The sequence below is a fragment of the Podarcis vaucheri genome (assembly GCF_965113315.1).
Source record: "Podarcis vaucheri genome assembly, chromosome: 12".
Classification (NCBI taxonomy): Eukaryota; Metazoa; Chordata; class Lepidosauria; order Squamata; family Lacertidae; genus Podarcis; species Podarcis vaucheri.
Genome location: NC_138750.1, coordinates 40870694 through 40883655, shown reverse-complemented (window position 1 = coordinate 40883655; position 12962 = coordinate 40870694). Strand labels below are relative to the sequence as shown.

The following is a 12962-nucleotide window of genomic DNA, read 5'->3' as shown; positions in this document are numbered from 1 at the left end:
CCCTACAAAAAGCTCAACGTTTTACCTCCTCCCTGAAAAAACTCAACAATTTTGACCCGAACCTCCGAAAAGGGGGTAGATCACTGCCAGTTTTTAACTCTGTGAGTAGATCGCAGTCTCTTGGGAGTTGTCCACCCCTGGGTTTAGGACATTTCAGCCTCTCTTCTTTCATAATCAAATATAAATAGGTGCTGTAGATGTGCACCATAAAGCTGGCCATTGAATGTATAATTATACATTCTGTTTGACTACAGGGTCTATCTATTTCTCTTATTTTTTCTAAGCACCACTGCTTTCCCATCAAAGAGTGGCACAATGTACCAATAAAGTGTTTCTAACGATGCCGGCTGCACCTTAATCTGCAGGGTGCTTTCTCTTTTTAAACTGCCTCTCTATCAACTTTCTATAACCATAGATTATAGAGAGGGATAAAAACACATGTTCTACATAAGGCACCGTGCATACAAAGTAATAAATACTGTATATGTGAATTGCAGGTTCTTTGCCATTTGTGCTCCAAAGGAATGGGAAGTATAATAGAAACAAAATTCAGCCACGGATGTGCAGTAGAGAGACTCCATTATCTGAACTGTATTATCTGAAAAACAGGCACAAAACCCTCTGGGCTCCTTTCTCTGCAGAGATGAGCCCCCATTACATTCAGCGACGGTATATATTACCACCAGACAGATGGTTACAGCATCTTTCAGTTACTTCTGCACCATCCCTAGTCATCTCAGGTTGTTTTCCCTTCCTCATCCATGAAAGCCCTGACCAAATAAAAAAAGATTTCACAGTGCTTTGAAAGCAGGTTGCAGATGTGAAGGATGCAAGAGGAAGCTTTGGGCTTCCATCTCTCCTTCATCATATGCAGATGGACTGAACTTTAGTCCAAACTGAGGATCACACAATCAAGCTACTCTTTCTCCTTAAAATAATAGGTTGCATGATGAGTGGGTCCCAGTGGTGACTGGTACCCATTGATAGGGCAGAAAGCAGGGAGACCAATAGTAGGTGGCGCCAACATCTGGAAAAAAACCTGTTTGTTACAGATTTTCATAATAGAACACTGCCTGGAGAATGTGTATTTTGCCCACAGAATGTACAAAATGCAGTTGAGATATGCACTGTCCCTGAGGCCTGTTGAAGATTATGCATATTGACAAAGGAAGGTACAATATTTGGTTGAAATATGCGGAGTCCTCAAAGCTTTCTGGGGATTATACACAATGGCAGGAGGACGTCCAAAATTAGTTGATATATGGACATTTCCCAAAAACCTGCTGGAGATGATGCATATTGACCAGGCAATGTGCACAATTCCCTCTTCATGGCTGAGTTATGTGCACATTCTCCATGAGGCACAATAGCAGGTTGTTTTGCAAACTAACTGCTCAACTGACATTCCCTCCAACATAAATGCAAGGTGAATATTGGGGCCTGTGCACATGGGCATATTCATGCTGTTTCCATAGTAAGTAAGCAAATTTTTATTTATACCCAGCCCTCCCTGGCCAAGACTGGGCTCAGGGCGGCTAACATCAAATATCAAATACATTAAAACACAATCAAACAATTGGTTAAAATACAATTTAAAAAATAGAATCAGGATAAAATTAAATGACTGCCCACGAATTACAACTGGGAACCTCAAGTATTCATCAGGGCCAGCTATCCATGTTGGTCCCACATGAGCTGATAAAAGGGCCAAAGAGTAGTCTCTTTTGAACATTAGGCCTGGGTGATGTATCAATGCATTGTCCAGGGCTGATGTGAGGGCCAGAGTGCAATGGCGCCTTCACCCGGTGGTATATTATAGGGGGGGCTTGCCTGCTGGTGCCTTACCTTCCAACTCTGGCTGCCTCCTTTCTCCCTGCGCTGGGCACTGGCGGCAGTTCCACCCTGGCACCTTGTGTGGTGGGGGCTGATGCTCCTTGTTCCTCCCTCTGTGCACCAGGGACTGATGGTGGAGGGAGCTGCTGCAGGTTCATCCCGGTGCCCCGCAGGGCCAGGGCCGATGCTCCTTCCTTTTCAACATGGTGATGTATCACTATAGCATGATGTTTAGCTGATGATACATCACAATGTTGAAAAGCTGATATTGCCAAGTCTTATTCAACATATGCCCCTCAGGCAAGTCCAGTGGACATAGTGAGGGGGCAGTATTCTCCACAATTACAGTGGTACCTCGGGTTAAGTACTTAATTCATTCCGGAGGTCCGTTCTTAACCTGAAGCACCACTTTAGCTAATGAGGCCTCCTGCTGCCGCCGCGCTGCTGGAGCATGATTTCTGTTCTCATCCTGAAGCAAAGTTCTTAACCCAAGGTACTATTTCTGAAGCGTATGTAACCCGAGGTACCACTGTATTCCTCCCAAACCTGTTGCCATACCAAAATTGGAAGAGCATGAATTAAAGGAGAGGAAGTAAGAGTGAATATATGCCAACTATTAATTAGGAGTAACAAGAAACACCGTAAAGGAAAAGCAATAAAGAAATAAATAATAAATATGCACTTCTCATTGTTCATTAAATAAAGCAACAGTAGAAGTCGATAGAATCAGTGGCAAACACACATGTCCTAGGCAAATGGAACAGGAACATGAGTGAGATTGGTGAAACCAACGAGTATGATGAGAGATAACCAGGACCAAAGCCACAAAGGCATTTAAAAATGAATCAAAGAAGTTTTATGTTCAATCCAATAAGAAAGAGGGAGCTAATGCAAAGCTGCAGATAAAGGAAAAGAGCAACCAAACTGAAAAGAAAGGAAACTTCAATAAGCAGAAGAAATCACAACAGGTATTAAAGGCTGCAGAGAAGAGGGAAGCCATGTTAATGAACATTACAATAACAGGAGGTCCATGGGCCTCTGTCATGAACTGGCAGAATGATGGGGAGGAAGAAGAGAAGAAAGTAGATCCTGATGAGGGTTGTAGCTGGGCCTGGGACACACCGGGGCAAGCAGGGGATGGGGAAGGAAGTACTCACAGGGTGACAGAGGATGGCGAGGGGATGGGGGGTCAGTGAACAGGAAGCAGAGTCAGAGGGGCCCCTGTCCCCACAAACATGGCAGGCTCTGAGGTGTGGGGAGCAGCAGGATGGCTGAGGCAGGCTGTGGCAGGCAATGGCCCATAGCCCAGCTCCTTAGTTGGCCAGGTGAGGCACACCAGCTCTGGGAGGAGGTGTGTGATTCCTCAGCTGGAGTCAGCTTGAAACAAGTGAGGGTCACATGTCTTGTCAAGCCCAGATGCTGCAATCAGCATGCAAAGTACAAATGGAAAGCAGAGCCGAGATGCTGTGTCTGTTCAGCTGCCCATTTGGGTGGACATTGACTTGGGTGCTCCTGGACCTCTATGGGACTGTGCTTCGGGTTTGACTCTGGACTAGGTTTGTTATATTTTGCAGAGCGAAAAAGGGGACACTATGACAGCCATTCAAAGAAAGTAAATGGAATTTGTCTCAAATTTTACCCCTGAAAAAGAGGACGTGACCTGGGGGGGGGGGAAGGCACACGGGAACCCTACTCTGGACTGTATCCTGACTGCTAGATTTCAGACTTGGCTACTTGGATTGACCCTGGACTGTGTTTCCTGACCTTTGAACTTTAGCCTTTGCTTGCATGGATTGACACCCCCCCCCGACTTTGAACTTGGTAGGCTGAGTAGGCCAGGGGCTCAGTACAGCCTCTGGACAACTGGAGCCTAGTTTAAACTGACCCAAGCATTGCTGAATGCCTAGATCAGGGTAAATATATATTTAGGTCCAAACTGTTCAGTTACGAAGCTTGGATCTGAGGAGCAACTGATATCATCACCACACTGACAAATAATTTGTTTCTACTGTAGCAAGGCTCTTCTCGTAAATTGATTCAAATATGGTTTATATTTCAGTAAAATGTAAACAGTTGTCATCTGTTGGTTGTTTTTTTAAAAAAAAAATACCATTTCCTCACTGTTAAAATATTCAGTCCCAAAGCATTTAGAAACTTACACCATATTCCAAAGAAAAGGTTAGGAGGAAGACAGCACGTCCCAAATGAGATTATACTGTTCTTCTTTTCTCAAAATCTGACTTCATTAGTTCAACTGCCGCTAGAAAGATTTAACTTGTATGAAATATTTTTATATGCCACATCTCTTAAGGACTTTGTAACTTAGAGACATTTCTTTTAAAAAGAGAGTGAGTTTATGGACTGCTTTTCATAAATTAGCAATAAATTTATTTATTTAAAAGAATTGTAGTTTAACTACAGCCACCAGGCTGCAACACATTTTCTTCACACAGACCAACAAAATTTCTTCTTATGGACATTGAAGAATACAAAATTTATCCTATGTAGGAACAGGATCTACAACCAGAGGGTGGATCTACCACCTCAAGATGGACTTTGCTTTTTGAGGGTTATAACCAACTATATGCATATCCCTATAAAGACTTATGGATCAGGCTTCTTCATTAGTCTGAGCAACCAAGAGACTTGCTCTCGCGGCCTGCCTTTTCCTCTCCCGTCCAGGAACAAGGCCCTGCTATATTTTCTTTCTGAGCACCCTGAAAGAGACATTTTCCTCATTGCACTGAATTTTCTTTGTCCCTCTCAGAATGTGTGGATCCTGTCATCTGTGTGTGAGTTAACAGCCAGATAGCTTACCTGATTCATGTACAGAAATTGTTTTCATGTTATCATACATCTTGGCCATTAGCAGTTCAGAAAGCCGGAGCTGAAATTGAATTATGCTGTCATTTGACAAGTTCAAAACAAAAATGTCAGGCAAGGGGCAAATATTAAGCTCATGTGTGTTTCATATGCAAGTGAGCTGCAGCCTTTTGTTCTTTCTGAGAGATGAGGAAATGTGTGCCTGGTATATGTAGGTTTTTTGTGGATTTGCATTCCCTACCCCCTTTCTCCTCTGTTATAACTGTTTTTTTCCTGGCAGCCCAAAGAGAAAAACGTTGCTTTTTCGGAAGGCCGGAAGGCCTTGAGTCTAGTGAGAGTCTTGCTCAATTTGCTTGACATCTTTTCATTAATTACAACAGAAATTGGATCAGGGCCTAAGTGGCCACCTAAATGGCTTTATAATGCATTGGGACATGGGAGAAAAGTGAAAATGGTTGTAGAAACTATATCTCCTAATTTTCCTAAACTGTTATATATGTCCATTTGCTAACTTAGGCTGCCTAATCATTTCCTCCTTGCACAGAAGACTTGAGACAGCAGAAACAGATAGTTCATCATCAGAATGGACCACACAGTTTGCAAAATACCCTGAGGGTAGCAACACCAGTGTTGGCTGTTCATCATCATCATCATCATTTGTACAGCACTTTCAAAATATTTCACATTCATTATGTATCTGGTTCCAATCCATCAGAATCCTGGAAGCCATGACTCAGGTTTGGGGCAAGTTCTCTTTGGTGAGAGAACAGCAGCGATTGGAGAAGGTAATAAACAAGAACTGAAACATACACACAAATGTTCATAGGGCAGATGAAGAAGTAATGCACTGAGGTATAAAAATAAAATGCGATCAGTACAACTGAAACAGTAGTAGCACCAAAAGAGGGAGAGGAGGAAGCACAGTAAAAACACATACCCCCAAACACCAAATACACAATAGGAAAGGCACAAGACCAAGATAAGGAAGGTAACTCAAGAGAGAATGAGACAGAACTGCAGGTAGGATTGGACTGAGGCAAAGGATGGGTCCTTCGCTGGAGAAGAGGCAAAAAGCTTCAGTTGACTCTGTCCACTGGCATCCAGTAGGAGGCATCATTCCTATGATTAATGTCACCCAGCAATCTCAGGTAAAGCATATTTTTCAAATTTATTATGTGCTAACGTCAATAGATCTAGAGCACTCGGTGTCTCAAATCTTGCTCTAACTTTTGCTGGGAAGGGGAAATCAGTATGCAGTTCATGGTTTTGATACACAAGCCGATAACAACAAATCTTGTGGCAGCATTGCATTTTTTCTTTTCAATTCTTTGGCATATGCCTCAAAAGGAAACACAAGGCAGGATCCAGACAATTGCAAGTACAGTGCTGCTCGGACAATGAAGTATTTCCACCTTCCTAGTGTACCCCACTGTATCTTCTTTAGATCAGGAGACCTTTCATGATGGCATAGGATGCAACGGGGGCTGCCACTGCATATACAAGGTGGGTGGTGGAAATCAGAGGCCTCCTCTTGCGCAAGCTAAACTGCCTTTCACTCGCAGAAAGAGCTCTCTGGATCACAGCCATTGTGGTGGCTAACTTCAAATGAAGAGACTCCTCAATAATCAGTGTCTCCTTGGCCTTCTAGAAATACTGCAATGGCTGTTTACCTAATTGAGGTTTCATTTACATGAGCAGTGAACACCAAGGTAAGATTTTGTCTGAAAATCCATTTGGATGGGCACTCTGCTTGTTGGAAGCTGGTCATGCACAGGATGGCGCTGGCAATGCCTCTGAGAAGAGAATGTTCACACTGGAACAGAGAAGCTTGCTGGCACCCTTCTTGGTTTGAAGGCAGAGGAGAGACTGACTTTCTTAAATAACAGTGGTCCATTTCTAAGGAGATTGCTTCCATTGGACTGTCAAGGATGAGGCAGTTGTCATTCTGGAAATATAAATGCATCTTTTGTTCTTTGTGCAATAAGTGTATTGAACAATGATTGCAGGATGGGAGAGATGAAAGCAGTAAAGCACCTATTATATTTCTTTCTTTCTTAAAAAGATGCTATCTAAATGCAAAAACTGAAGATGATTTCAGGTAAAAGTCCCACCTTGCTGCAGGGCTAGTCCAGAAGAATGACAGATCTCATTTCCTGTGACAGGAAACAGCTATAAAAAGAGCACTTTCAAAAAAAAAATCCATTCAATTCCTGTATTCAGTTGAATAGTTATATATAGGAATCTATTTTTTAAGTTGTGTATCTGTGTAGTGCACAGCATCCAGCAGTAACATTGCTTAATTGGGTTGAGTAATACAATTATATTATTATTATTATTATTATTATTATTATTATTATTATTATTCACACAATTCAACCTTTGCTCACATTGTGGGGAATATGCCCAAAGAGTAAAGACAGCTGCCAAATAACTGAGGGTGGTTTAAACCAGGGATGGCTAACCTGTTGTCTTTCAGATGTTGTTGAACAAGAACTCCCAAAATTCCTGTCCATTGGAAATGCTTGTTGGGTCTGATGGACACTGGAGTCTGACTTAAACATCCAGAGGGCCACAGGTTATCTACCCTTGATTTAAATATGTCTAGAATTCCAAGCAAATCTTACTTATTCATTTATAACCTACCTCCCCTCACCCAACATAGAACTCAAGGTGGTGTATGCAATGCTCTCCTTCCCCCTTTTATTCTCACAACCACCCTGTAGATCTTGGGAAAGTTGATTGGCCGCTATCTACGTAAGCAATCAAATCACACTGATCATATGCTCTGCAGAGCTTCCAGCTTCAGTTCACCATTATCCCTTGCATTGCAACAACTAAAACAGGGGATGAGATTGCATGGAGGTTGTGGCTGTGTTTGATTCGCTAATGGGCCATGGGTCTGACAAAGTGAAACAAAATATGTGAGTTTTCTTTCAAGTGAACCCGTTGCATTTACAGCTTACACACAGGAAAAGTACCTCAATCTAAGAATGAGTCGGTTATAATCTCTTGGATTTCACTGAAGGTTGAGACAAATGCAACCTTTCAAGTTCTAGAATTTAACATTATGAACAAGTTTGAGTCACTGTTTTTCAATAAAAGCAGAGAGAGAAAAGGCATGCCAAGAAAAGCCCAAATCCTGCTTTTGATTAAGTGAAACTTTTATTTATTAATCAACTGGAATTTGAACTGTTCAACCATGTAGTCAGTTGAAAACTAAAGTTACCAAGAGTGTTCCTTGCCAACATAAATATCACGTACGGCTATGCTTTCCCATGTGGGTGGATGCTATTTTGAATGAAGTGTTATTTGGAGAAGGTAATTATTCTAATATGAAAAATCATTCCATTTTCATTCAAGTGACTAATGCTATGCCATCATTCAATTTGATTTTTAGAAACAGAAAAACACCATGGCAAATGAATCTGCATAAAGTTTCTGTCTTGTTTTATACCCACTTCCAGAGACATCTCATAGCGTCTGCTCTTTTCCTGTAGTTGTGCCATATAGGGGGTTGGCAAAGGAAGCAGCCATGATGTCATTACTGCGAAACAGCTGAAAGAAGGGAGGGATAAGAAGTTATTTCAAAACAAAGTGTCAAATTGCAATAAAGTATAACCACAGCAAATGAGATTTCTAAATAAAATGAAAACTAATTTCAGAAGAGAAGTTCATATAAGTTACTGCCAAGAATGGGCAAATATGTTGATTTCAGTTTCTCATTTCTCCACATTTGCGCATCAGCTTGTAATTGGCTCCACCCCCATCGTTCTGCCTGATTATTATTATCATCAGGAGGGATGGGAGGTCAGGACTCTGCAGGGAAGTTGATGGGACTCATAGATGCCAACTCCTTGGGGCCCTGGGTGCCCGAGCACCCACAAAATTCCCCATGAAGGGGTTGGGTACCCACAAATTTCAGTGCTAGGGCTGTACACGCTGCACGACACCCACGGCCCTGGGCACCCATGATCCCAGGGCCAAGTTGGCACTCCTGATGGGACTACTATATTGACTCTGCTAGTGCATTTATGCAGCCCCAGCCTCATTGACACCTCCCTCTCCCAGCAAATGGCAGTGATAGCATTTCAAGGAGGCTATTCTTGTGGCTCTTAGTCACCAGGGAAACTGCCACCAGGAATTGCCTCTATATCTTTTTCATTACCCTGTTGTGTAAGCCACCAATTTGCATGTAGGAAGTACACATGCGAAGGATTATCCAATTCATTTTAACACCAAGGCTACTCCACACAGGCAATGAGAAGCATGTACAAGAGTGAACTGAATACAGAGCTGGGTTGTAAACCTGGAAGCACAGATTGATTATGATATGATAATGTTTCATTTCAGTCTTTTATATAGTTACAAAACTTGACATTCTTGCTAATTAGCGCAACCAAGCAGAAGGTCCCAGGATCAATCCACATTCAGGTAGGCTTGGGAAAGAAGTTTCTGAAACCCTGGAAAGCACTGCTAGACAGTGTTGACAATACTGAGCTTCCCATGTTCCTAAATGCAAAAGAGGACAAGTCTCCCCCATCCAAAATAGGTATGTAGAAGAGGGATCTTTTTCCAGCAGGTGTAGTTTATGAAACTGAAATTCTCTCTTCTACACTACCGTTAAAGGTGCAGAAGCCCTCTCCTGTTTTGCACCCTATAGCTGATGTGGCTGATGGGACATGGTTCTGTATCATATTTTCTAAATCTTTAATAAGATTATTGATAGATTTTATTTTATTTTATTTGGTACTTAAATGGATGTGGAAGAAAAGCCACACTGTGCATATTTACTCAGCGTACAAGAAGATGAATGTCAACCTCCAGGCAATGCACTCTTGTGTTTTAGTCATTGCAGACTGTTTCTAAAGCAACTGCCTTGCTGATAAGGGTAAGGTTGCCTGCTGTACAGCTTTGAGAGGAGTAATGGAGGATTGCATAGCTGAACTGAGCATCCTGTGGTGAAGCTTCTGGGCTTGGGCTGCCAGGCTCCATGTGGGGAAACTCGAGGATTATGGAAAAAGAAGAATGCAGCCATCACTCGATTTTTGGAAGATTCTGGAATTTATTTGTGATCTTACCAAATGCTTGCTATATTTGATAAGAAACACATGATATCATCCTTTTAAAAAGACACAAGGTCAGATCCAGGCTAAGTTTGCTGCATGTTTCAGTGAGTTTCAGTGGGAACTATGTACGGTACAACTATCACTTTCAACCGGTTGTTGCAAAATGTGGTGGTATCAACTCTGCTACTGAAGATCGAAGAATGAGGCAAATATAAAAGTCCATACCCAGATACTCATGATGCAGAACTGTGCTTTGCAAATCAGCCTGGCCAGGCTAGCTAAGTGCAGAGCCATTCATGCACAATGGTGACCCAAGGGCTGAGACATAGGGGGCCATTGGCAATGCAAGAGAACTGTCCTTCCCCATGCCTGGCTCTGAGGAGTAGACAGAGACAGGAGAATTGGCAGGTTGCCAGGGTGACACGTGTGTGTGTGTGTGTGTGTGTGATGTCACAAAAAAATGTCATTTTTGAAATCTAAAGATGTCCTGGGCACAAGAAGGAGAAAGTAGGCAGAACTCTATGCAGTGCAGACTGAGAGGCACAACTGATTGCTGCTTTGGATGCCAAGCTAGCTGAAGCTACAAGAGGGGCAAGATATAATGTTCTGCACCCCCTATACTGAACACTTTAGGTTTAAATATTTGTAAAATAAACCATATTTCTTAAGTCATGACAGTGTCTGTCCCATCTTGACTCCCAATGGAAACATGACTCTGGGTAAGTGCCTGGAACCCCATGGAATCTTGCTCCCGCTTGGGAGGGATTGGGAATGGCACGCACCCTTCATAACACTGTTCTACATTAATAAACTTTTTCTTTTGCATGAGCAGCTTAGACATATTGCAGGTACTCAATGCAAGAAGTGCACCAAGGTGAACAAAGTTTGACCGGGTCAGAACCTCTAGAACCCATATTTAAATCCATTGAAAATGGATTCCTGCTCCATCCGTACATATGAACCACTTTCTTAGCAAAGTAGCTGATGAAACCAAACTACTGTATTAGTATTCTTGTAACAATTAGCAAATGTACACAAGGCTTTTATATGCAGCCCTGAGCAGTTTCAGAAGGATGAACTCCTCATCTACCGGTTGTGGATTGGAATCATTTTAACAATTCATTCTAGGGCACATAATTCTTTCAGAAAGCATTTTTAAAAGAACACTATTCACACCTACCTCCTGCTGTGCCTGCCACGGAGAAACACTGATCTGAACTCCCAGTGAGGCAGCATACTCTGTAGACTACAAAAGAGACAGGCATTAGCTTCGGGCCAACCTTTTTCAACAGTGAACAAAACAACAGTAATAGTGCCAACTCTATCAGTCCTAAAGCTTGCAGCTTAAAAAAAAGAAAATAAAATACTCATATCATAAGCTGCCTAGGGAACCTGGTGTTATTTTTAAGAGAGTGCTAGCAAAGCCTCTTGGACTGCTGCGTGGGTCTGGTAAACTTTCTGAATGCACATATTGCTAAAACCAGAAGAGCCAATAGCAATACATTGACATACTGGTAATTGGTCTTCTGCTCATTAGGACAGAAAATGGAAGGGAGATTTTAGTGTCCCAATCCTAAGACAAGCTGCAGTAGCAGGTAAGAAGTGAAGTTCCCCAAGGATCACCATTGGCACCAGGAATTCTTAACTTGTCCATAAGTGACCTGAAGTTAGTGGTGGCCATGTTTGCAGATGACAACAAATAATGCAGGGGCAAACAAAAAAGGACTGCAAAGAGCTGGCAACTGTGGTTCGTGTAGGTAAGTGTAACGTAATGGACATTGGGGCAAATAACCTTGACTCCACAAATATGCTAGTGTCCAACAGCTGTGGAAGCAAGGTGAATTCCATGCTAGGGGTCATTAAGAAAGGTACAGAAATTTAAAAAATAAGAATATTGTGATGCCTTTATGGAAATCTATGGTGTGACCACACTTGCAATATTGTATACAGTTCAGGCCACCAAACCTTGAAAGGATGCTGCCACGGAGCTGGCAAGAAGGAAAACTAAAACAACTGAAGGGTCTCAGCAGCTCAAATACAAGTAAATAATTTTTAGTTTTTTTAGACATAGAGGGTAAGTGGAAACATGATAGAGGCTTATACAATTATGTCTGGTGTGAAGAGGTTTTGTCTTTCTCTCATAATACTGGGAGTTGGGGTCATACAATGAAGCTGAATTTTAGAAGATTCAAGACACAAAAGTTGTACTTCACACAGCACACAGTTAAACTAGGGAACCTGCTTCACAGAATTGTAGAGTTGGAATGGATCTCAAAGGCCATCTAGTTCAACCTCCTGAAATGCAGGAATCTGACAGATGGCCACCCAACCTCTGCCTGAAAACCTCCAAGGAAGGAGAGTCCATAGAATGTGGTGGTGGCCACCAATTTAAGTGGCGTTAAAAGGAGATTAGGCAAATTAAATGGCTCCTAGTCATGATGGCTATATGCCACCTCCAGGATTAAAGGCAGGATGCCTGACTATCAGTTGCTGGAGGAGCAACAGCAGGAGATGGGTATTGTCCTCATGTCCTGGTTGAGGGTTTCCATTAGGTACCTACTTAGCCAAAGCAGAGACATCACCTTGTGAACAAAGGTCTGTATAGTTAAAGCTATGGTTTTCCCAGTAGTGATGTATGGAAGTGAGAGCTGGACCATAAAGAAGGCTGATCACCGAAGAATTGATGCTTTTGAATTATGGTGCTGGAGGAGACTCTTGAGAGTCCCATGGACTGCAAGAAGATCAAGCCTATCCATTCTGAAGGAAATCAGCCCTTAGTGCTCACTGGAAGGACAGATCGTGAAGCTGAGGCTCCAATACTTTGGCCACCTCATTGGAAGAGAAGACTCCCTGGAAAAGACCCTGATGTTGGGAAAGACAAGGAGAAGGGGACGACAGAGGATGAGATGGTTGGACAGTGTTCTTGAAGCTACCAGCATGAGTTTGACCAAACTGTGGGAGGCAGTGGAAGACAGGAGTGCCTGGCGTGCTCTGGTCCATGGGGTCACGAAGAGTTGGACACGACTAAATGACTAAACAACAACAACCTACTTAGCCACTGTGGGAAACAGGATCCTGGACTATATAGGTGTTTTTGATCTGCAGGCCTCCTCTTATGCTCTTAGAACAGGGTGCTTATAATGGGGCATTTTAACAGCTATGGCAATGCTATGTCACAAAACATGCTTCCGGGCTGGCTATGCTCTACTATTGGACAATCATTACAGGCAGTTACCATGT

At 42.5% G+C, this 12962-nt stretch overlaps 1 protein-coding gene across 1 annotated transcript in view; it reads right to left on the bottom strand.

Annotated features, from left to right (window-relative positions):
* Positions 1 to 4726: 4726 nt before the first annotated feature.
* MALRD1 (MAM and LDL receptor class A domain containing 1) overlaps positions 4727 to 12962 on the bottom strand; it is a 226126-nt gene continuing 217890 nt past the window's right edge. Inside the window, exons 41-43 of the mRNA XM_082193611.1 lie at positions 10903 to 10968; positions 8115 to 8211; positions 4727 to 6601 (exon numbers count right to left, since the gene is read on the bottom strand). Coding sequence (XP_082049737.1) covers positions 8128 to 8211; positions 10903 to 10968 — 150 coding nt within the window. The 3' untranslated portion in view covers positions 4727 to 6601; positions 8115 to 8127. The remainder of the gene's footprint in view (positions 6602 to 8114; positions 8212 to 10902; positions 10969 to 12962) is intronic.